This window comes from Hypanus sabinus, chromosome 12 (assembly GCF_030144855.1).
Source record: "Hypanus sabinus isolate sHypSab1 chromosome 12, sHypSab1.hap1, whole genome shotgun sequence".
Classification (NCBI taxonomy): Eukaryota; Metazoa; Chordata; class Chondrichthyes; order Myliobatiformes; family Dasyatidae; genus Hypanus; species Hypanus sabinus.
The window spans coordinates 87,963,645-87,989,117 of record NC_082717.1 but is presented as its reverse complement, the minus strand read 5'-3'; the positions used below and the strand labels follow the sequence as shown (position 1 = coordinate 87,989,117).

The 25,473-nt window shown below is 42.8% G+C and overlaps 2 protein-coding genes across 3 annotated transcripts in view; one reads left to right on the top strand and one right to left on the bottom strand.

Moving 5' to 3' along the window:
- Positions 1-25,473, top strand: part of LOC132403117 (barrier-to-autointegration factor-like) — a 78,080-nt gene that overhangs the window by 14,707 nt on the left and 37,900 nt on the right. The window lies entirely within an intron of this gene.
- Positions 1-25,473, bottom strand: part of LOC132403109 (glycogen phosphorylase, brain form) — a 113,163-nt gene that overhangs the window by 70,009 nt on the left and 17,681 nt on the right. Inside the window, exons 2-6 of the mRNA XM_059986401.1 lie at positions 24,337-24,438; positions 22,614-22,692; positions 19,843-19,946; positions 9,753-9,884; positions 6,418-6,529 (exon numbers count right to left, since the gene is read on the bottom strand). Coding sequence (XP_059842384.1) covers positions 6,418-6,529; positions 9,753-9,884; positions 19,843-19,946; positions 22,614-22,692; positions 24,337-24,438 — 529 coding nt within the window. The remainder of the gene's footprint in view (positions 1-6,417; positions 6,530-9,752; positions 9,885-19,842; positions 19,947-22,613; positions 22,693-24,336; positions 24,439-25,473) is intronic.

The window sequence follows — 25,473 nt, the reverse complement described above, 5'->3', positions numbered from 1 at the left end:
GGCTATCATGGCAAAAGTGCCAGTTCTTGTGGTATACTATTGTATGTCACTGGCTTCTTTGAAGTAATCTCTGCCCAATTATCATAAACATAAAACCTGAAGCACTAGGGGTCCTAACATACTCAATCGCTGCTATACTATGATTAGGAATGCCTACCGTTCCATACCTAGACAGCATTTCAGGAGATCTGATCACTTGGCTGTCCTTCTCCCATCTGCATACAGGCAGAGGCTAAAGAGCAAGGCTTCAGAGATAAGGACAACAAAAAGGTGGTTGCAGGAGGCAAAGGATTATTTCGAGTCATAGACTAGACCATGTTCAGAGACTCAGAGGATCTAAATGAAGGCATCATGGTTGTCACAGTATTTATAAAAAACAGTTGTAAATGAATGTGTCCCCACAAAATCATTCAGTCTTCCCTAACTGGAAGCCCTGCATGAACCCTGAGATCAGTAATCTGCTGAGGGCCAGATGAGTGGCCTTCAGGTCTGATGACCAAGTAAAATATAAGAGGTCCATTACCATCTCTGAAAAAGCATCTCATGTGTGAAGTGGCAATACTGGACCAAGCTTGAATCAATGAAGGATGCTTAACAGTTGTGGGAGGGCTTCAATACCATCACCTCTTACAAAGTGAAACCAAGCGAAATAGCTGACAACATGGCCTAATGACTTTTATGCTCGCTTTGACCATCAAAACATGGAGACAACTTCGCAAATTGCATATCCCCTGAAGACCCTGTGATTTCCATTTCTGAGACCAACAAGAGTGCATCCTTCAGGAGGGTGAATCCACAGAAAGCATCTGATCAAGTACTAAAGACCCGTGCTGATCAACTGGCTGGAGTGTTCACCAATATGCTTAAACTCTCATTTCGGTAGTCTGAGGTACCCATCAAGCAGGCCTCAATTATACTGGTGCCTAAAAAGAACGTGGTAACTTGCCTCAGTGATTATTGTCCAGTTGCACTTACATTCATTGTGATGAAGCATTGTGAGAGGCTGGTGATGAAATGTACCAAGTCCTACCCAATAAACAACTTGGCTCTGCTCCAATTTGCCTACCAGCACAACAGGTCCAAAGCAGAAACGATTTCATTGGCTCTTCACTCAACTATGGAACGTCTGGACAGTGAAGATGCATTTATCAGGATGCTCTTCATTGACTACAGCTTGACATTTAATACTATCATCCCTCAAGACTAATCAATAAGTTTCAAGACCTTGGCCTCAATACCTCCTTGTGTAACTGGATCCTCGATTTCCTCACTTGCTGATCCAAGTCAGTTCAGATTGCAAAAACATCTTCTCTACATTCTCCATCAGCATAGGTGTACCACAGGGCTGTGGGTTTAGCCCCCTGCTCTACTTGCTGTATACTTACAACATTGCTCCAATGCTATATTTAACTTTACTGATGAAACCACTGTCACTGGCTGAATCAAAGGTGGTGATGAATCAACGCATAGAAGGAAGGCTGAAAGTCTGGCTGATATCTTATTCAATGTCAACAATGCCAAGGAACTGATTATTGACTTCAGGAGGAGGAAACCAGAAATCCATGATCCAGTCCTCTTCAGAGGATCAGTGGTAGAGAAACTCAGCAACTTTAAATCCTGGGTGTTATCATTTCAGAGGATCTTTCGTAGGTGCCATTATGAAGAAAGCATGGCAGCGCCTCTACTTTCTTGGAAGTTTATGAAGATTTTGCATGTCGCCTAAAACTTTGACCAACTTCTATAGGTGTGTAGTTACATCATGGCCTGTTATGGAAACACCAATACCCTCGAATGGAAAAGCCTACATAAAGTCCAATCCATCACAGCCTTTCCCAACAATGACCACATACATGAAACACTGTTGCAGGGAAGCAGCATCCATCATCAAAGACACCTACCATCCAGGCCATGCTCTCCTCTCATTGCTGCCATCATGAAGGTAGTACAGGAATCACAGGACCCACACCACCAGGTTGAGGAACAGTTACACCCCTCAATCATCAGGCTCTTGAACCAGAGTGGATAACTTCACTTGACCCATATCTAAACTGTTCCCATGGACTCACTTTCAAGGACTATTCATTGCACGGTCTCAATATTTACTGCTTATTTATTTTATTAATATTTGCACAGTTGGTTGTCTTTAGTGAATTGCTTGTCCATCTTGCTGGGTGCAGTCTTTCATTGATTCTATTGTGTTTCTTGCATTTACTGTGAATGCCCATAAAGATTGTATATGGTGACATACCTGCACTTTGATAATAAATTTACTTTGAACAGACTGATTGACTTTTCTGCTATTTCAGTCTACAAGCCAGCCTTTCAATGACTTTCAACTGATAGAATGCCTCATTAGTAGGTAGAGGCACTTTAACTCTGCATTCATGACTATATGAGTATTTGTTCTGTGGCACAGACTCTACTACAGAGAAAACGAGAAGCTACAAGAACAAATCATGTTCATGTTTCAGCTTTAAAATGGGGACACAAGCATTTTCCCCTGTAGCTAACCCCCCACTCCCCTTTTATTGTAGTGCTATTTATGTTTTTTTAACTTTTAAAGTGTTTATTAACCATTGTCCCACAGTCTTATATGTTTTAAAAGGGCACAGGCCCCTACAATTACATAAATTATGGACGTAGTCACAAATATTCATCCGTAAAGAATACAGATCTGGGCATCTTTTTAGTCACCCAAAAATTTAACTCTTGCTTGTAACTTTGCCATGATATTCCAGCTCACAATGATTGCCAAATGTGTGGCCTTGCTAACCCTATTTTTAAGTCTTTATTGCAGTTTCTACACATTGCCTTTTGACAGCAATCTGAGAGTAACCACAGGGCACTGGGGGTGAAATAGTCACAGAAGTGGATATCACATCATAGATCTCTTTATTGTTTCCAAGTGTTCTTTTTGATTTTTTGATTAATGACTGCGATCTAATCTTTAAAAACTTTATCTGCTGGCTAGCCTCTGAGCACTGCTTGAATGTCTGTTTGGAAACTTGAGTCTCAGGCTGCTTGGATATTTGGGGTTAACAACATCACTTCACTAATTAAAAATAAAATACTGTAGATGGAGGGAATCTGAAATAAAAAAAAACTAAGTGCTGTAAAAACACAGGTCAGGCAGCATCTGACCAACCTGTAAACATTTCAGGCCAAAAACCCTGGAGAGATTCCTGCATCTTCTGATCTTTTTAAAAAGATACTTTTGCAGTTCCATTTACTGAACATGCTAACAAGATAGATTTGGAAACTGAAAAACAGTCCAGGTGAGTGTTGCAGTCACTTATTATGCCGTATATTTAAAAAATTACAAATAGAGGAAACAAAGGCACCTATTGTCAATATAGCAGTTTCACTCTGTAGTGCTCAAAGGCAGACTAACAAGAAAGTGGACTCTTTTCCATTTTCATCTGTGCAGATTGCCAAATAAACCACACAAAAGCAGAAGTGCAAAGGAACAGAGCCTTTCATTTCAAGTTGCTTTGGTGGCAAGAATACAAATCAACAATAAAAGCAGGAAATCACTTGCTATTATTGTCGCTGTACTAGCTGGCAGTATTTTAGAACCCGATCACCATTCCAAGCAGCACTCAGCCCTTCTCACTGCGCTCCCACTGATGGAGGTTTGCCATCTGATCAACAGAACATCAATAATGGAACTTATAATTCAAAGCCCTTCAACATAACAATAAAAACACGTATACAAGGCAGGTCTGATTGTAAAGCATGCAAGTGGCATAAAAGATGTGAGACAGCGCTAGTTCGTTCAAACACTGCTGTACCATTTAACCTACCCACCAATATGTCTTTGGAATGTGGGAGGAAACCCGCGCAGTCACAGGGAGAACTTACAAATTCCTTACAGACAGCGGTGGGAATTGAACCCAGACCACTGCTAACCACTATGCTACCGTACTGCCCAACTACCACCATATTTACTGGTGCAGCCTTCAAGACGACCACAGGAGGCTTGCATGCCTCAGTGATCTGGAGAGCGATGTTGGCTGGAGTCAGAGTCCTGGTCTCCACCCGGGACTTGCATGTCTGACAGTAATGAAAACTGAGAGGAAGCTACCGACATGAAGACGACCACCAGAGATGGAGAACTTTCATTTCTGCCCTAAATGCCAGTGGCATAACAGGCTGCAAGTTCCTTGCGTGGTCACTTTCAGGTCAGTGAGCCAAACACGAGACATTGCAGAGAGCAGTGAAAGTAGTTCAGTCTAAAGCAAAAACCAATTTCCCCTCCATTTCCCCCCTTTTTGTCAGACAGAAGATACAGCACCTGAGAGCATGTACCATCAAGCTCAAGGACAGCTTCTATCCCACTGTTACGAGTGTTAAATGGACCTTTTATGCACCAAAGTTGAATTCTTGATCTCTTCATCTACCTCATGGTCTTTACACTTTGTCTACAGGCACTTTCTCTGTAACTGAAACACTATATATTGCATTCCCCCCGCCCCTTTTGTACTACATCAATGCACTTGTGTGCAATGATCCATCTGGATGGCTTGCAAACAAACGCCTTCCTCTACATCTTGACAAATATGGCAATAATAATAAACCAAATATCAAATTGTAGACCCACATCCTCTCTGTTATTTTCTAGCAAACACTATTTCCCTAATACCCCAACAGAATATAATGATGTAAATTCTCATTATATTGAGTTCTAAGCACAGGATTCAATCATGTTCACTTGATCACCAATGTTCCCTTCTATCCCTCAGAGTGCTGAAATCAGCACCTGCATCCTTAATGCCACACTGACCTACAATATCTCACCAACCTCCACAGCTTCTACTAATTCACGCCTTTAACTGCTCCACTGGTCTCCCACACCCAACCCTCACATTCTAAAAGCATTCTCATTTCAAAGATTTTCATATACCTCCTTTCATCAAGGCATTCCTCAGTCAAGTGGAGTTACAGCAATAAAATAAGCAACACATCAGCCAATTTCATACATCAGGTCCTCATTGAGGTTGGATAACCTCTTTCGATGAGATGCTAATACTGGCCAGGACACAGCACTGAATTCCCCTGGTTTACAACATATGCTTCATATGATCTGCTACAGCTAGAAGAAGCCAGATAGAGCTCAGGTAAATTACAGAATATTTAGCTGTGAAGCAGAATATCAGCAATACCTTGGCCCAAAATGTTGTACTGACCTTTTAACCTACCCTTCCCTCCCACATAGCCCTCCATTTTTCTATTATCCATTTGCCTATCTGAGTCATTTCCATCATAAGACAAAGGATCAGAATTAGGCCATTTGCCCCATCGAGTCTGTTCCACCATTTCATCATAGCTGATTTATTATCACTCTCAACCCCATTCTCCCACCTTCTCCCTGTAGCCTTACTAATCAAGAATTTATCAATCTCCACTTTAAATATACCCAATGACTTGGCCTCCACAGCCATCTGTGGCAATGAATTTCAACGGTAAAGACCTGTGGAATTCTTTACCACTACCTAGAGTGCTACCAGCTAAAGACATTTACACCTACTAGCTAAAGACATTCCTCCTCATCTCTGTTCTAAAGGAATATCTTTCTATTCTGTTGCTGTTCCACTACTGGAAACATCCTCTGCACATCCACTCTACCTAGGCCTTTCAATATTTGATAGTCTCTCAATGAGATCCTCTTCATTATACTGAACTCCAGCAACTACAGGCCCAGAGCCATCAAACACTTCTACGTTATCCCTTTCATTCCCAGTATCATTCTTGTGAACCTCCTCTGGACCCTCTCCAATGCCAGCACATGCATTTTTAGAAAAATAAGGGGCCCAAAGCCTTAAACGGCCATAATGTTTTGTGTCTACCACCACCCTTGACAAGGATTTCCACACACTCACCACTCTGTGTAAAAAAAATCTACCTCTGACATCGGCCCATATTTTCCACTAATCATCGTAAAATTATCCCGCTTCATATTAGCTATTGCTGCCCTCGATACTGCTGATGAAGACTAAGCTTAGATTTGTTTGCTCAAATGAGAAATTAGCTTCTGACTTACTGACTAAAGCCTTTGCAGTTTATCTTCAATAACTATTGTCTGTTGCCTCTGCTAATAATTCACTGCTTCCCCTATCACAGCTCAATATTTCAGCTTTTGTAGGTCAATCCCCTGCAAAATGACTTCTCTTCTACATCACCAACCCAAACTTCAAATTTCTTACAATAACTTCAAAGAGATTTGACTTTCTCTTTCTAAATCTTTTTGCTGTCTGCTCTGGCTTTGCCTTGCTAGACACAAAGACACCCTTTCAAACAAGGCCCACTGAATAAACAATACTGTCACTTACAGACTACAAATAATACAGATACAATGCCCGAAGAATGATGCTGCAAATGAGATTTTCACAACTGCAGAGGAGCTTCCTAGCAACTTACAGTCTTTCAGGTTGAAATCATTGGGAGCCTTAGCAGACCACAGTCTCATGGTGTTGACAGTATTGTTCTTGAATCCCGGCACTGGAGTGTCGTAGGGCATAGCCAAGACAACCTGCACCCGTGAATACAATGCAGTTATTTGCCAAGTTAAACGCATCCAAAATATACAAGTACTTGCCAATGACTTAAAATTACGCATATCTTCTTGATTCTGTGTCTTGAGTCATTTATTATTATTATTTTACTTGGTAACTTAATGATAGTAATAGCAGCTCTCTGCCTGCCAACCCCCAAATCTGAACCAGCAGTTGATTAGATTAAGGCTGAGTTTTCACTTTAACTATTCATATGTCTTTGCAACAGATTTCTTTATTCCTTCACCCAACAGAGTCCCATACGAATGTGTGGGGGGAGGGGAACAGAGTCCCATACGAATGTGTGTGTGGGGGGGGGGACAGAGTCCCATACGAATGTGTGTGGGAGGGGAACAGAGTCCCATACGAATGTGTGGGGGGAGGGGAACAGAGTCCCATACGAATGTGTGTGGGAGGGGAACAGAGTCCCATATGAATGAGTGGGGGGGGGGGGGAGAACAGAGTCCCATATGAATGTGTGGGGGGAGGGGAACAGAGTCCCATATGAATGTGTGGGGGGAGGGGAACAGAGTCCCATACGAATGTGTGGGGGGAGGGGAACAGAGTCCCATACGAATGTGTGTGGGAGGGGAACAGAGTCCCATACGAATGTGTGTGGGAGGGGAACAGAGTCCCATATGAATGTGTGGGGGGGGGGGAGAACAGAATCCCATACGAATGTGTGTGGGAGGGGAACAGAGTCCCATACGAATGTGTGGGGGGAGGGGAACAGAGTCCCATGCGAATGTGTGGGGGGGGGGGAACAGAGTCCCATGCGAATGTGTGGGGGGGGGGGAACAGAGTCCCATGCGAATGTGTGGGGGGGGGGAACAGAGTCCCATGCGAATGTGTGTGGGAGGGGAACAGAGTCCCATACGAATGTGTGGGGGGAGGGGAACAGAGTCCCATGCGAATGTGTGGGGGGAGGGGAACAGAGTCCCATGCGAATGTGTGGGGGGGGGGAGAACAGAATCCCATACGAATGTGTGTGGGGGGAGGGGAACAGAGTCCCATGCGAATGTGTGGGGGGGGGGGGGAGGAGAACAGAATCCCATACGAATGTGTGGGGGGAGGGGAACAGAGTCCCATACGAATGTGTGGGGGGGGGGGAGAACAGAATCCCATACGAATGTGTGGGGGGGGGGGAACAGAGTCCCATACGAATGTGTGTGTGTGGGGGGGAACAGAGTCCCATACGAATGTGTGTGTGTGGGGGGGAACAGAGTCCCATACGAATGTGTGTGTGTGGGGGGGAACAGAGTCCCATACGAATGTGTGGGGGGAGGGGAACAGAGTCCCATACGAATGTGTGGGGGGAGGGGAACAGAGTCCCATACGAATGTGTGTGTGTGGGGGGGAACAGAGTCCCATACGAATGTGTGTGTGTGTGGGGGGGGAACAGAGTCCCATACGAATATGTGTGGGGGGAGGGGAACAGAGTCCCATACGAATGTGTGTGTGGGGGGGGAACAGAGTCCCATACGAATGTGTGTGGGGGGAGGGGAACAGAATCCCATACGAATGTGTGTGGGAGGGGAACAGAGTCCCATATGAATGTGTGGGGGGAGGGGAACAGAGTCCCATATGAATGTGTGTGTGGGGGGGGGAACAGAGTCCCATACGAATGTGTGGGGGGAGGGGAACAGAGTCCCATACGAATGTGTGTGTGGGGGGGGGGGGAGAACAGAGTCCCTTACGAATGTGTGGGGGGAGGGGAACAGAGTCCCATACGAATGTGTGTGTGGGGGGAGGGGAACAGAGTCCCATATGAATGTGTGGGGGGAGGGGAACAGAGTCCCATATGAATGTGTGTGTGGGGGGGGAACAGAGTCCCATACGAATGTGTGGGGGGAGGGGAACAGAGTCCCATACGAATGTGTGTGGGGAGGGGAACAGAGTCCCATACGAATGTGTGTGGGGGGGGGGAGAACAGAGTCCCATACGAATGTGTGGGGGGAGGGGAACAGAGTCCCATACGAATGTGTGTGGGGGGGAGGGGAACAGAGTCCCATATGAATGTGTGGGGGGAGGGGAACAGAGTCCCATATGAATGTGTGTGTGGGGGGGGAACAGAGTCCCATACGAATGTGTGGGGGGAGGGGAACAGAGTCCCATACGAATGTGTGTGGGGGGGGGGGGGAGAACAGAGTCCCATACGAATGTGTGGGGGGAGGGGAACAGAGTCCCATACGAATGTGTGTGTGTGGGGGGGGAGAACAGAGTCCCATACGAATGTGTGGGGGGGGGGGGGGAAGGACAGAGTCCTATACAAATGTGTGTGTGTGAGGGGGTGGGGGACAGAGTCCCATAAGTCTGCTACTTATTGCACAAAGAATGTTTCCCAATTCCACCCTTCAGTGACTGGATTTGCTCCTGTTTCACCAACTAGAGGAAATAACCTTTCCTACAGCTGCCCTATCAAATCCTTTTAAAACACATTGGTCACCTTTTGCCCTTTGAACCCGGCAGAGTACTTATGTCTGTAACTAGCTCTTGAAATTTGTCAGAACGGCCTCAGTTCTGGCAAATCGCCTCTCCGAAGGCAATATATCCCTTGCAGAGGTGCAACTTTCAGAAATGAATTATCTGGTGCAGCTAGGCCTCTCTACAGCTGCACTGTTGACATTCAGCTCTCTTGAGATAGCAACCAATGTTCCTTTTCAAATTCAGGAGTGACCTCTGTACAGCATTGATTTGCCTGCATTCTCCTGTTTCTTTCATACTTCCTGAAGCATAGATCAACAGATATCCCCAACATTATCCTGTCCACTCTAATGATCTACCTTCCTCCTCCTATCTAAAGAAATCCTAAACTGAGCTCAGCAGTTGTAGCAGCAGCCATCTTGAAAGGGCAGTGGACTCAGATTTCGAAGGATCATCCAAAAGGGAGGTGGCGTTATCTGAAGTTTAAAACATTGGAGAGCTACAGGGAACAGGGGTAGGAGTGGAAAGAATGAACAGCTCTTCAAGACAGGTAACAATGGCACGATAAGCTGAATGGCTTCTCTATCTTGTGCAATTGCACGAGCAGCTTTTTTTTAAAAAAAAGACCAGCCATAACTTCACATTAGTATCCTCCCATCAGTTAAAAAGAAGTGACGCAGATAATTTCCCTTCTATTTTCTAGGACAACACAGCCAGCTTTACAGCTATCTATGACTCACAGCTGGTTCTACACCAGGAGCGTTGTGCAGCACGTACCTGAGTGTCAACCCACTTAGCACCATCAGGGCCAAGTTCCACCCGTCCATAGAAGTGAACAGGGAGCATGTATTCTGGGCGAGCCTTTTCCCAAGGGTTACCATAGCGCAGCCAATCATCCGCTTCTTCTACCTGTAAATGAACAAAAATTAAACGTTGTTCTTCTTTAAATACGTATACAAAGTAACTGAACCAATGAGAAAATCTGACCATTATGGCCAATCGCCAATCAAGGTTAAAATGGAAGACATAAGGTTCAAGTATCTAATGAACTAGAAGGAATTATATACTCATTAGCATCTTGATGCTACTCTATATTTTAGGATTCATTGACTAATAGGATACAGGGCCAGGAAGGAGACTGTCTCAATTCAGACCCATGCTTTGAGCATCAGCCATTACTCAGTGATAGCCCTGCGTGATCACTGCACTACTGCTGAATAGTAAGGCACTGGTCAGAGCACACGAAGTATTGTGAGCAGTTTTGGACCCCTTGTATAAGAAAGGATATGTAAGCATTTGTGAGGGACCAGAAGAGGTTCACGAGAATGATCCCAGGAATGAAAGGGTTAACATATGAGGAGTGTTTGATGGCTCTAGGCCTGTGCTCACTGGAGTTCAGAAGAATGAAGGGGGATCTCATTGAAAGCTACTGAATACTGAAAGGCCTAGACAGAGTGGATGTGGAGAGGGTGTTTTATAGTGGGAGAATCTAGAACCAGAGGGCACAGCCTTTGGAATGGAAGGATGCTCCTTTAGAACTGAAATGAGGAGTAATTTCTTTAGCCAGAGGGTGATGAATCTGTGCAATTATATTGCTACAGATGACTGTGGAGGCCACAATATTGGGTACATTGAAAGCTGAGGATGATTATTTAAGGGTGTCAAAAATTACAGGGAGAACAGGATCGAGAGGGATAATAAATCAGCCATGATGGAATGGCCTAGCTTTGCTATGTCTTATGGTTTATCACAGAGTCTCAAGTAATACTTAACCCCTCTGACCATAAATAATATACACCAATATGTTGTGGAAGATTGTCTGAGGTGATGCACTTTGAGAAGTTAGATAGGGGTAGGATGTATACAATAAATAGTATACATCTATTATAGCAGTGGATTAATAGACCCAGACCTCAACCGATGTCCTGGTATTACCCGACTAGTGGAATCTTGCTGTGTGCAAATTGAATTCTAAGGTTGCTACAGTGCCACAAGAATAAAATCTAAAAATACACTATTCATTGTAATGGAGAGTAAAGATATGCAATGCTCATGGAAAGCACAATAGGAATGCAAGGAAAACAAAGTGTGGTGTTCAGGTGCAACCTCAATCTGGAATCCACTCTTGGACTCTGCGTAATGCCTTGGATTCATTAAATCTGTGTTGACCAAAGGATACAGGAAAGATTAAGGAAAATACTTTCAGCTCACATCCTCTATAGAGTTAATTCCTTTCACCTCAACTATGCCCAATTGCTTTTGACATACTGCTGTGAAGAAAAAAGCTAATATCCTAATCTATGCCTCTCATAATTTTATGCACCCTATCAGGACACCCTCAGTCTCCTTTGTTCGCGAGGAAACAAACTCAGCCTATCAATCTCTCCCCATAACTAAAATCATTCAATCCAGGCAATATCCTGATGAGGCTTTCCACACCCTCCCCAAGCACATCCTTCCGATTGTGCAGTGACCAGAACTGCATATAATATTCCATGTGTAGGCTAGCCAGCACTCTATAAAGTTGTAACACAATATCCCAACTCTGAAATTTCACACCACAACCGTGAAGGCAAGTGAGTTAGTCCAGGCCGTATTCATCACTCTATCCATCTGCTTTTGGGGAACTATGGACTTGAACCTTAAGACCCCCTTCATTAATATTCCTTAGTTCCTGACTGCTTATTGTATTTACCCTAGCCCTATTTAACCTCTCTAAAGCATCGCATTCAACAGCTTTCCACAACATACATTATTTAAGGTCAATTCATAGGAGATCGACACAGAGTGATGAGGGCCTGGAATATGCTGCCAGGAGACAAATGAGAGAGGGGCAGTTCAGAGACTCTTGGATAGGCACATGAATGTGCAGAATGGACAGACATATACAGTGGTGAGGCACAGGGATTAGCTTAGTCAGGTAGTTAAATACTAGTTTAATTAGTTCCATACAACACTGTGGGCCCAATGGTCTGTTCCTGAACTGTACAGTTCTATGTTCTAAACCACCAATTTGTGTTATTTGCATACCTCTTACATTCACATCCAGATAGCAAGGTTCCCAACACTTCCAACCTGTCAGCACTACCCTCTGTCTCCTCATTCCAAGCTAACCTTATTGGGACAATAAATTGCCCTGGGAGTCGGGAGTGGGGTGGGGCGGGTAGAATGCTAGTGATGGGAATTAGGGAGTCTAATGCCATGTTTATTACTCTTCAATAGTCATAACCTACAAAATGAGCTTCAATATTACTGTTGGAGCAAAACTAAACTGGATAAATTAATGAAGGAAGCAGAGATTGAGGCAATGTGGCTTAGAGGGACCCGTGTGATTGGAACTTTGTTAATGTGCAGAGTAAACAGTGACATCAACTTGAGCCAAATGTTCTGTTTTCATGTTGAATAAATTATGTCCAAGACTAAAGATATTGATTTATTTGTCACATGTACATCAAAACATACAGTGAAATACGTGATTTTGTGTGAAATCAAATCAACGAGGATTGCGTTGGTGGCAGCCCACAAGCGTCACCTCAATTTGGCACCAACACAGCATGCACACAACTCCCTGGTGCTAACTGTGGCAGGAAACTGGAACCACCTGGTGGAAACCCACGCAGTCACAGTCACACGCAGCCTTGTGGGCAGCAGCGGGAATCTAACCCTGATCGGTGATCTCTGGCATTGTAAAGTGATTGCGCTAACCATGCCACACAAGACTAATAATTTAAAACTTCATTTTAAGGTTAAATTACAAGAGAACATAAGCAGAGTTTGTCAATGCAAACCAAACAGTTTGGTAACACACAAAATGCTGGAGGGACTCAGCAGGTCAGGGAACATTAATGGAAATGAATAAACAGGCAGAGACCCTTCTTCAGGGCTGGAAATGAAGGAGGAAGATGTCAAATTAAAAAGGTGGGGGGTGGGGAGGGAAAGGAATCTAGCTGGAAGGTGATAGGTGACGCCAGGCAGATGGGGAAGTTCAAAGGCTCGAGAGGAGGGCATCAGATAGCAGGAAAATGGACCATGGGGGAAGGGAAGGGAAGGAGGAGGAGACCCAAAGGGAGGCGATAGACAGGTGAGAAGAGTTAGCAGGCTTGAGTGGGGAATAGAAGAAGAGAGGAGGGGTATGGAAAAATTCTAGGGATCAATATTCATGCCATCAGGTTGGAGGCTAAACAGTTGGAATATAAGCTGTTGCTCCTCCACTGAGGGCGGCCTCATCGTGGCACAAGGTTTAAGTAAATGGATTGGTCAATCAGGTGCAGTAGCAGGCATTCAAAGAATCCTTTTGGCATACGCAGAGAAGATATAATGGGAAAGAAAAGAATTCAAGGGGAGAACCAACCATCAGAGTTTAACTAAAAAGTTAAAGAATATTAAACTTAAAAGTAAATGCAAATGGATGTACAAATATGATTCCAGGTTTGAATAGCTTGTCACATAAAGAGCATTTGATGGCTCTGGGCCTGTATACACTGGAATTCAGAAGAATGAGGGCTGACCTTATTGAAACCTATCAAACGGCGAAAGGCCTTGGTACAGTGGATGTGGAGAGGATCTTTCCTATGGTAAGAAAATCTAAGATCAGAGGACATAGCCTCAGAATAGAGGGGTGTTCTATTTGGAATGGAGATGAGGAGGAAATTTCTTTAGCCAGAGAGTGGTGAATCTGTGGAATGTGTTGCTATAGGCAGCTGTGGAGGCCGAGTCTTTATGTATGTTTAAGGCAGAGGTTGAAAAGGTTCATAGATTCTTGATTGGTCAGGGCATGAAGGGATACAGGACGAAGGCAGGAGATTGGGGCTGAGAGGAAAGATGGATCAGCCATGATGAAATGGCAGAGCAGTCTCAACTGGCCAAATGAAGTAATTCTGCTCCTGTGTTTGAATGTCTTGTGAAAGTCAAAACAGATGTTTATAGAGAATATAAAACGTAGCAAAATACATGATGGAAGAGAGGAAAAGACTCTAATACAAGACACCACTAGCTAGAAATGTAAAAACAGATAAGAGTTTCTATAAATATTCAGATTATTATGGAACCCAGAGAAGGATAACTAAAAAAGATCAGGAAGAGAAATATTTCCAAATAGGGTTACAGATTTTCCAAGATTTAAACCACCACCTCCTAAACGGTTTTCTAAGCAGTCAAGGGAAAAATTCATAGGGGATGATCCCACGTCCTCATTTTCTTCGAGCACTTTCCAGTACATTTCAATAATAATTTTAAAAGAGCATGGGCCACACGGTCCCTCAAGCCTGGTCTGGGAGTCAGATCATGCCTGATATGATCCTAGCCTCAATTCCACTTTCCTGGCCATTTCCCAAAACCATCAATTCCCCTAAAATATAAAACCATCCGCCTTGAACACATTAATGATTTCCCCTTCACTGCTTTTTGTAAGCATACTGTTCTAAAGTGTGCATAGTACTCTTAATGGAGTAGTATCACTTGTATGGTTGGAGTACATAGGTGTCAAACTCAAGGCCATATCCGGCCCGGCGTACAATTATATCCGGCCCACGAGATCATTTTAGATGGATCTATTATTTTAATTATTAATGGCCCGGCGATATGAAGCCTATGATTGTAAGTTAATACCAATCATAAAAATAATGCTTGCTCAGCAGTCTTCTTCATAAGAAATGGAATTTGTGAAGTGAAACACTTTGTAGTTATAGCAGAGACTGAGACACATGAGAACAGGCTGAAAAAACGGAGGCAATGAAAGCTGCGTTCGCACGCGCCCGACTGATCCGGCCCGCATGAAGCTGCATTTTGCCTAATCCGGCCCGTGACCTAAAATGAGTTTGACACCCCTGTTGTAGTGAGATTCCCTACTTTTAAGTCCATTCCCTTTGGAATATAATACAATGGAAAAAGGAGAGCAAGGGAGTGTTGGGTTGAGGAAAAAAAAGACAATTGGACTACATAAGGGGTCTGGGTAGGCATGTGATGATCATTGTCCAGGGATACATTTCATCCAGAGTCGATAATCCTACTCCAAAAAAAAATCAATTGCTGCTGAGGTGAAACTGAGTAGGAAGAATTGGGAAAGAAAATGGCTGTGGAGAAGATGAAGAATATTAAAGACAGCATGGGAAGCAGAGGGCAGGATAGAGAAGAAAACAGAGCAATGCTAAGACAACAAACACAAGAGATTCTGCAGATGCTGGAAATTTGTGAGTGTTGCTAAGATAAACATCTGAGAGGAAGAGCAGAAGCCACACTAGCGTAAAGCAACCTCAAGGAAGTAACTGCAACACGATGGGGTAAAGTTTCCGTTTCTGTGCTGCAGTGTTCTATGACTCTAAGAATGCACATTCTGCATAGTGATACTAAATATACTGTACCTGTTTATTTGATGCCCTTAAAATTCATTTTAACGAATGTGCATATCGCAAACAGGGCCAACCTTTGTTGCCCTTGAAAAGATGGTGGGAAGACACTTCCTTGAATCTCTGTTAACGGTATTGAAGGCAGTATTGTCAAGAAGTGAATTTCATATTTATAACTCGAGGCAATGAAGAAATGGGAATATATCTCCAAGTCAAACTGGTGTGTGACACGGGGAACCAGAAGGAGTATGTGTATGTGTTTCATTTTTGAACAAATTATGAGGAGTTTCATGAGATAAGTTCTACAAGGTGAGCTGCATTAAGTTCCTCTGGACCCTGATAAACCACCATTGCTTAAAGCTGCAGACTTGCAGAACAACAGTAGTAATCAATTTACTTTTGCCACCAGTATCTTGTCATTAATGCTCCTGCCAGCCAAATTTTCTTCCAACGTCCTTTTGTTATTGGGACAAGATACTGGTGGCAAAAGTAAATTGATTTCTATGCATCACTATGCAGAATGTGCATTCTTAGAGCCATAGAACACTACAGAACAGAAATGGAAACTTTAACCCATTGAGTGTGTGCTATACTGTTACTGGCCCAGTTCCATTAAACCGCACTTGAACCTCCATACCCCTCCCATCCATGTAACTATCCAAGTTACTCCTAAATGTTGAAATCAAACCCACATCCATGACTTCCATCTGAAGCTTGTTCCACACACTCACCACCCTGAGTGAAGAAGTTCCCCCTCATGTTCCTCTTAACCATTTCACCCTTAACCTATGACCTCTAGTTCTGGTCTCACCCAACCTTAGTGGATAAAGCCTGCTCGAATTTACTCTCATCTATAACACATAATGCTGTATATCCTCTTATCAAATCTTCCCTTTCTCCTACATTCCAGGGAATAAAGTCCTAGCTATTCAACCTTTCCCTATAACTCAAGTCCTGGCAACATCCTTGTCAATTTTCTCTGCACTCTGGGAATCTTATTGCTATCTGCCCTGTAGTTAGGTGACCAGAGCTGCACCCAGTACTCCCAGTTAGGCCGCACTGGTCTTTGTTGCACTCGTTCCCTGGTGCCCGAACTCTCACAGGTACATGGAGAAAGAAACTACAAAATGGGGGCGGTTGCAGAGGGCCTGCAGCTGGGGCTCCACGTGCCGATCAATCACTCTGAACCTACAATTTTCTCATCACTACTGACATCACAGAGAATGGGTAGAGCTGCACAGCCAGAGGAAGAGGAGAGCACAGCAGTGGGGGAAGAACATGGGATCACCCCAGCTCATTGAACAGCAAATCTCCATCTACACCTCAACCACTACCCCTATTCACACCAACTCCATTAGCACACTCATCCCTGGGAAGACAATTCGAACCGGTTCCATAGAGTGTGTCAGGAAAGACAATTAACTGGAAATGCAGCCGTGAGGGCGGAGTAAAGTTGTGCTCATCTTGTGATGGCAGACAGTCACTGTCTGTGCTCTATTAATCAATACTGCAGACTCACACAGGTCCCAGTTTGCCATATTAGCTGGAGTTACAGTAAATCAATGGGAATGTCGACCCTTGACCAGACCAAACAGTGATTCAAGAGCACCAATTACAAAATGCTCAAGTTTTAAAATGAGAGGCGAGTGAGAGAAAGGTTCATGAGGCAAATTGATCTGAGAGAAAGAGTGGTGGTGCTTAGAACACCCTGCCAGGTGAAGTGGTGGAAGCAGATGAAGTAGCAACATTAGACAGGCAGGGAATGAACGGATATAGACAAGAGCACATGCTGTTTCAATAGGCCAAGGCATGAATATTTCTGGAAAAAAGTAAATAAAAGGAAGATTTCACAAAAGAATTATTTACTTGAGGGAAGCTGGTGAGTTTGGGGAATTCAGAATCAGGTTTATTATCACCGGCATGTGACACGAAACTGGCAAGGTGAAGCCAAGGCTGTGATCTTTTCAGCTACCATGTTACTCACTGGCAGAACAACTTCAAGGACCCAACTGCTCAAATCCTGTTTATTATTAATTGTGCCCAATGTTTGGGGGGGGGGTATACCCACACGAAGGGCCTCTTTCTGCAGTTTTTAATTTGAGATAATGAGGTAAAAAAAGCCAATGGAGAACAAAGCGGTTTATAGTCTGAGATAACTGGGTTAAAAAAAAACGCAGATGGAGAACAAGACAAATTAGTGACACAAACAAGTGAGCTGAACTAGTTGAAACCAAATGATACAAATTAAAAAGAACTTTGCAAAAAGCCCAACAAACTGACTGACTTGCCCTGTGTTTTGAGGTTGGTACTTCATGTTATTTGTAAATAGCCCTTTAAGTCACCTGGCTACGGATGAGGTCATCAGGGGTCCTGCTCCCAGCCTCCATGCAGCAAGCTTTGTTATAAATGGGTATGCAGAAGAGTGCCAAGAGAGGACAATGTCAGTCTAAGCTGCTAAACAGCTTGCCAACATTTGTTGTCAAAACTAGCAGTTGGCTAACAGGCATCTCAATGAGGAAGAATAACGAAAAACAACATTCTGGAAATGAATTTGGACCAAGAAAAAGACAGACAAAAGGAAAAAAAAGTCAGAAACTTTGTGAAGGGAAAAAGGATCAAAAATTAAATTCTGCTTAATTATTTAATTTTGTTTTCTGCACTCAACCTATCAAGCTTTAAGAATAATTTAAAGCCTTAGATTTGAATGCAGCCCTTTCTGATGATCACAAAACAACAAAGCGTTTATTGTATACACAAGCGTGAAAGAACAAAACATGAATAGAAATGGGTCATTAGTAAAATAAGGACAGTCTCTGGATAATTGCAAAATATATTCAATGCTCAAAAGAAATAACAGGGCAGTAGAGGAAAGTAAATTCAAACAGAGTTGAGCAGGTTTGAATGTCAAAATACAGGAGAACATTACTAATAATAACAGCATTTTTGCCAATTACATTGCAAGTTTTAGCCCAGCTCTGGAGGCACAAAGAACATTCCAGCAGACACATCTAGAGCATTAATAAATTCAAAATGCTGGTGGAACACAGCAGGCCAGGCAGCATCTATAGGGAGAAGCACTGTCGACGTTTCGGGCCAAGACGTCGACAGTGCTTCTCCCTATAGATGCTGCCTGGTCTGCAGTGTTCCACCAGCATTTTGTTGTGTGTGTTGTTGTTTGAACTTCTAGCATCTGCAGATTTCCTCGTGTTTGCTTAATAAATTCAATACTTGTTGGTGAGTTCATTTGCCAAGCTCTATTCCACAAAGACCATTAACGTAAAGCTCATCCAGGCAAAGACAATGTAGCAAGAGGAAGCAAAGGTGCACAGAGATTACCTCAGAAATAAAGACCCCCCCCCCACCCAAGAAAATGCTGATTGATCCAACCCAGAATAAAGAAGATTCCAGTTCCATACTCAATTCCACATAGAAATGCAGCATGGAGCAAGAAGAGTTTCTACCCCACTGCTGCAAGACTATTAAATGATTCCCCAGTGTGATAAGATGGTCTCTTGACCTTATTGTCTCCCAGCAATGCATTATCTCTGTAGCTGTTTATTCTGCACTCTGTAATTGTGTTACCTTGTACCACCTCAATGCACTGTGTACTGATCTGATCTGCATGAACAGTATGCATGATTCACAGCTGCAGATTATTCAACCCATCTGGTCTCTGCTGACAAAGCAATCTTATCTGTCTCATTCCTCCCCGTTTACCCACAATTCTTTAAAAAATTGTGAGGGAATTGAAAGTCATCGATAAAATTGGCTCATACTGCTCTTTCAGATGATGACTTGCTTCAAAATAGTACCATAGTAATGACCATACAAACCTTTTTAATATCACATTCCTTTCAGGATAACATATTCCTATTCATGTCCTGCCCCCAGCCGTCAGAATGGGTTCTAATCAAGACTAAAATATCGGCCAGAATTCCAAGGAATTGCATCCTTACCTTGTCTCAGAATGCCAAATAGCTCCAGTCCCCTGCTGTGAAAGGGAGGCCAATCTCTTCTAAGACTTTTCTTGCCTGGACTGACAGGACCAGCTGCAAACTATCCTTGATTGGACATCACCTTGCCTTGCTGCAACTTCCACAGTATCAGCCTACACTTTTGTGTTTCCATTTCTGGAATGGATCCTGAAGCACTACCCTTTTCATCTGTAACAATGGTACTAACAACTAGATGAGCTTCAATCAGGATTAGGTAGGTGTAGCCAAAATTCCCCCCTTTACATTTTCTAGTCATAAATGTTGTTTCTTAGACCATGATCCTATCCTTTGATCCCAAACATCTTTACATTTCCAAATGTTCCACCTTTTTATTTGTCTAATACTCAATTCTATCCTGTTTTTATCCAAAATGGGTACGCTCATCTATATTCACATTATGCCTTCAACTCCATGAGCCTCTGTCAACCACCAAACCTTACAGTTGGACTAACATCTCGATTTGTGAAACTGGCCAACAACAATAATAACAAGTATGTTCGTTTTCTGAAACAATTCCAGCAAACTCACCTGCCAACCATTATGAATCTTCTGATTGAAGATTCCAAATTCATAGCGAATCCCGTAGCCATAGGCAGCTAAACCTAGTGTGGCCAATGAATCAAGGAAACAAGCTAAAAGTAAGAAATCAAGAAATAAATAGTTAGCAGAAGAGCCAATATTGCTTTACAGGTTTATTCATTTCTCCTGAAGTGAAGGAGGGAAAGGTTAGACTGATCTTGGAGTGGGTTCCTACTGTACTATGCAAACTTCCTAGGTACAGATATATATGACTGGGGTGCTTAAGACTTTTGCACAGCACCCTATTTGTCTATGTGGAGTGGAGAGCAAGTTTGTAAATCTGGTAGGAGCAAAGGAGTGGGACTGGTGAGGGTGGGGACAGAGGGCATAGAAGGAGTGTCGGGGCGGAGGGGGGTGCAGACACACCCAGCCCTGAGGCATCAGTCAAGGTCATTTGATTCCAAACAATTGATTTATTGATTATTACAGAATGTTCCTCTGGTGCTTTCTGCTCCCTCCCCTCTCCCTTCCCCTTTTTCTACCATGATTCCCCTCTCCTTACATCCTCCCCACTCAGTCTACAATAGGGACCCTTATAAGAATCAGGTTTATCATCACTCACATATATCATGAAATGTTTTTTTTTGCAGCAGTACAGTGCAATACATAAAAGTACGACATTACTGAGCAATGTCTCAGGCACCCTAGCTATATACACGTGCCCAACACTTTTGCACAGTATTGTATGTTCTATGCTCTACTTTCTAAGGTGGGCGGCCAACAGATTTTCATTGTTTCCCATCCCCCTCAGTGCTAATTGATGACGCTGCTGTAAAGTGCAACGTACATACTCCTAGCATGAATTCAGTTCCTACAACTCTGTTTTTGCTGGTCCAGGACAAGGCTGCATAAATAACACGTCTTCCAAAAGGTTCTGAAAATTAGAGGAGGACTTCTTTAAGCAAAATGAAGCCAGAGTATGTACACAGTTGAAGCCAGTAAATGGTTCAGCAACATTTTAAAAAGGATTTACTCACCAATACTGAGTAAGAACCCGGCTTTATTTACAAAACTGCTCTGTATGTCACCAAAGTACAAGCAAAACAAAAATCACATTTTACAGCACTGCTTTATTGTGCTTGCTTGTGGTTAGGAGTACGGGAATAAATTTGAGCTGGACCATGAAAAATGACTTCACTTTGCAAAATTAACCCAATTCTGAACACCGTTTGAGCTTCAGCTGTTGATCGCATCTAGGTTAGCAACCTTAGCTTTGAGGCACTGGCTGTGGCTCAGAGATTTGGAATGCGGCACTGGGGGCAAACATTTTTGGACTCAAATCCCAATATACTTGAACAAAAAAAATCTAAACTGGAGCTCCCTTCCCATCCTAGCACAAATGTAAGCACTGTAGTGTTAAAGATGCCATCATTTGGATGAACATTTAAATGCATTTATCTTCTCAGGAGAATACTAAAAACTCCTTTTGCGCCACATCGAGTCAGGGTAATTAGTCATCTGCAGCATACCGTTAATGACTTTTCCTCAACCATTATCATTAAAGAAATCTGATTAACTAATTATCATTACGCTAGTATTTATGGCTGATTTCCTCCTCCTATTTATCAAGGTCCCCTGTGGTCAAGGGTGATTAGCTTCTACTCCAGCCCTGTAGATCCTGAGGTGGTTGAAAAGCTCTCTGTGGAATCTGCAGGCTCTGCCTCAGGGGGCTCAGTTGGAACTTGGCTGGGTGAGCATGGAGGCTTATTTATAACATACTTCGTCTCATCATTCTTTTGCACAGATCCACAACGCCCATTGCCTTCCTGGTCTTGGTCCAGTGACTATGAGTAGGTGACAATGTTCTCTCCTCCCATCCCAGAAGAGGTTTTGGTACACCCTTGAAGGACTTTGTGCCTTTAAAAACTATTAACTGCTTCAAATTCCGAAGTAAACTGCTTCTGCTAGTGACAAACGAGAAAATCTGCAGATGCTGGAAATCTGAGCAACACAGAAAATGCTGGAGGAACGTCAACTGTATTCTTTTCTAGATGCTGCCTGGTGTGTGTGCTGTGCTCGTGGGTTGGAGTTAGTCATGAGGATTTTTTTTAAACCAGAGTGTGGTAAATCTGTGGAATTCATTGCCACAGATGGCTGTGGAGGCCAAGTCATTGGCTATATTTAAAGCAGAGGTTGATGGGTTCTTGATTAGTAATGTGTTAAAGGATACAGCAGAAGACAGGAGAATGGGGTTGAGCAGGATAATGAATCAGCCATGTGGAATGGTGGAGTGGACTTGATGGGCTGAATGGCCTAATTCTGTTCCTGTGTCTTATGGTATGATCAGAGTCTTGATGTTGGTCTGGGACACGGGTTAACTCCTACCATTAACTGAGGAGTTCATGGATCCCAGGTTGGAAAACCCTGGTCTAGAAGGGCCTGACTTCAATCTGCCTATCATGCTGCAGACTTTGAAGATTTGGCAGCAACAGCAGGACTTCTAATGCCCTGTGCAGCCTCTTCATGCCTTCTGATATTACAACTGTGCCTATTCTTCATGGTACTTCACAAGGATAAAACATTCTGAGGGACAAATTTATTTACATAAAATACAATTCAAGTCTTGCTCTCGCAAGGAGGAGACAAGGGTGCAGATACTGAAACACAAGCTTAGATACAAGTATGTAATTGACTTAAACAATTCAAACATATACTGCACCATATGTGCATAAAAAGTAAGTGAGAATCGATCTCAGTGAGTTGTCATTTATAATAATTACCTGCCAGTCGACCTAGACCTCCATTGCCCAGTCCAGCATCCTCTTCAATTTCCTCCAGCTCTTCAATATCTAGACCCAACTAGATAATCGAGGGAAGGAGTAAAGTTACACCAAATATATGATATTAAATCCATCTGACAAAATAGTTCCCTTTTATCTTTTCATTTTGAATATTAAAAATTGCCCAGCGTCACTGACCCAATTTATACAAATCCATCATAACAGATATTTCTACTTGAGCTCACAATACAATATTGTTCTTTTTGCCTTTCACCTTCATTTCAGGAGAGGTTTCTGCTGGCAACAAGACAACCATGCTCACCCAGTGACAACTTGCTACTAAATGCTGGTCTAAAACTGAATGGGAAGAACAAGGATGCAGTCCATTGGGGCAGAACATGCTTTGTTCCACAAAGCTGCTAAACACAAACTTTGACCAATAGCTAAGCCTCATCCTTTGGCTAACTGGTTGATAAATCTGTCAAAACATAATCAATCCAGTTCTTACTCTCCTTGGCTGAAAGGTGACCAATGTCACGACTTGTACAATAGAAGAGTAACCTTGAACTTAATGAGATACCAACAGCTTCACACAGTACTACTGTCTGCAGCCCAATGCACCCACCATCTCTTCCATGACATTTAACAGAAGAGTGCCAAGTTATTTTCTCTGTGAAGATTTGTCATGTTTTCAATGATAGAAGTAATCAGAGGACATCAGATTTAAGTCAGTTTCAGAACAGAACCAAGGGAAAGTAGATATCTTCATTCTGCATTCCACCTGTGGTGTGCAAACTGTTCACCATCAGGGAAGTGGTTATGTGCTCAATAAGGAGATATGGTTTCCAATACTAATGAAAGAAACAGGGGCATGGGGTAGTAATTGGATGCCTTTTTCAATCCAGTGCAAGGATGCAAGTAACTTTATACTACAGTTATCCCACAAATAATGTTGGTGGCTTCCTTGCTGATACAGTGTACTGAGATGTTCCTGCTTACATACACATATTACAGACATGCTAAAATGTGAAATTAAATGTGGTGTTTTTATCCAGTAGCTAGAATGACTGCTCTTGGATTACATAATTGATGTCCTCAATCTTAATGGCTGAATGCTGAATACATCAATACAACTTTCAAAGACCATATGGTGCAGCAATAAAATCACTCCTTGGATAAAGTGGTGCATTCATTGCTGCCAGGAAACTGTATTGTGCAAATAAATGTTGAAGGACACAAAAGGCAATAACACTGGAGGCTCTAATGAATACAAGACAAGACCAGTGTTGCCTATGTGATTACAGCTGACATTTATTTGCCACATTCATTACACATTGAAGTGGACCTTCTCATCATTTCTATAAAAGGCAGTTAAAAAATAAACTTCCGGAGCCAGAGCTCTCTCTAACATGACTTCAAGTACAAGCTATTCCATCACATTATCTGATCATAAGCAGGAATACACATGCACAATAAAAACAGGGCTAGAAAAGCCTCACTTCTAATCTACGTTACCCAGAAGGAAGAATGGATGGACTCTTAATTTCCATAAGCTCATCCACAAAATGAAGCTCAGACAGTAGTTCAAATGTTCTTCAACTGAGCCATTAATAAGTTGCTGCTCTACAATTAATAACCTCCTGCAATTCTTATCTATGCATTCAATTTCTGATGACTGAGATAACAGAATTCTGCAAACGAGCCAAAGATTCATGTAGCATACCTGATATATGGCCTCATCTGTGGCATTCTCCATTCCCAGGTTCACCATAGTATTCTGCAAGGTCCGGCCCATGTAGAACTCCAGAGATAAGTAGTATATACGCTGTAATGCACAAGGATGCTTATTTTAACAGAGCAAACTTCTAAGCTTACGACGAACTTCTATAGATATGAGAGTACATTAATTAGCTGTATCACAGCCTGCTATGGAAACACCAATGTCCTTGAAGGGAAATCCTACAAAAAAAATAATGGAATACGGCCATCACATGTGAGAACCTCCCCATCACTGAGCACATCTAAACAAAGCAGTATTGCAGGAAAGTGAAGCACCCATCATCAGTGACCCCCACCATCCATGACAAGCTCTCTTCTCGCTGCTGTCATCAGGAAGAAGGAACAGGAGCCTCAGGACTGACACTACCAAGTTCAGGAACACTTACTTATCCTTGGCCATTGGGCTCTTTAACCGAAGGGGTAACTTCACTCACCCCATCAATAAACTGTTCCCACAACCAATGGACTCACTTTCAAAGACTCTTCATCTCATGCTCTCAATATTTATTGTTTATTTATTTATTATTCTTCTTTCTTTCTTTCCACCAGTGAGCACATCTACAAGGAGCACTGCTGCAAGAAAGCAGCGTCCAACATCAGGAAATCACCTTCTTTTTCTTGGGCTCTTCACTTCCAGTGGAGCATAGGCCATTGTTGATCTCCCATCTCCATCATCCTCCAAAGTCAATGGTATGGTCGAAGTTCATCAAAGCTTCTGCAATCCATTACATCCATGGTACAGGGGATTGGCCTATCAAGAACCCTCACCATCTGGAACTTGCTCTGCTATTGTCACTATCACAAGGCTCCTTACTCTATGAGCTTTATACAATACCGTAATTTTTGAAAATATATTTAAAGTGTCCATTTCATTTTCTTTAGAACGTCTCCTAAATTTATTTCCCTCACTCATTCAGGTACAATGTTGTTATGTATGAACAAAATTGCTGTTGCTCCTTTTCACATCTTGTGATACAGCGGGTGGCATTTTTTTTTGCCGTTTCGTTAGCACGTGTCTGTTTTTGTTTTAAAGAGGCTGAGTTGCTAGCTTGACGCTCAACTCAGCACAGATGGAAAGCAT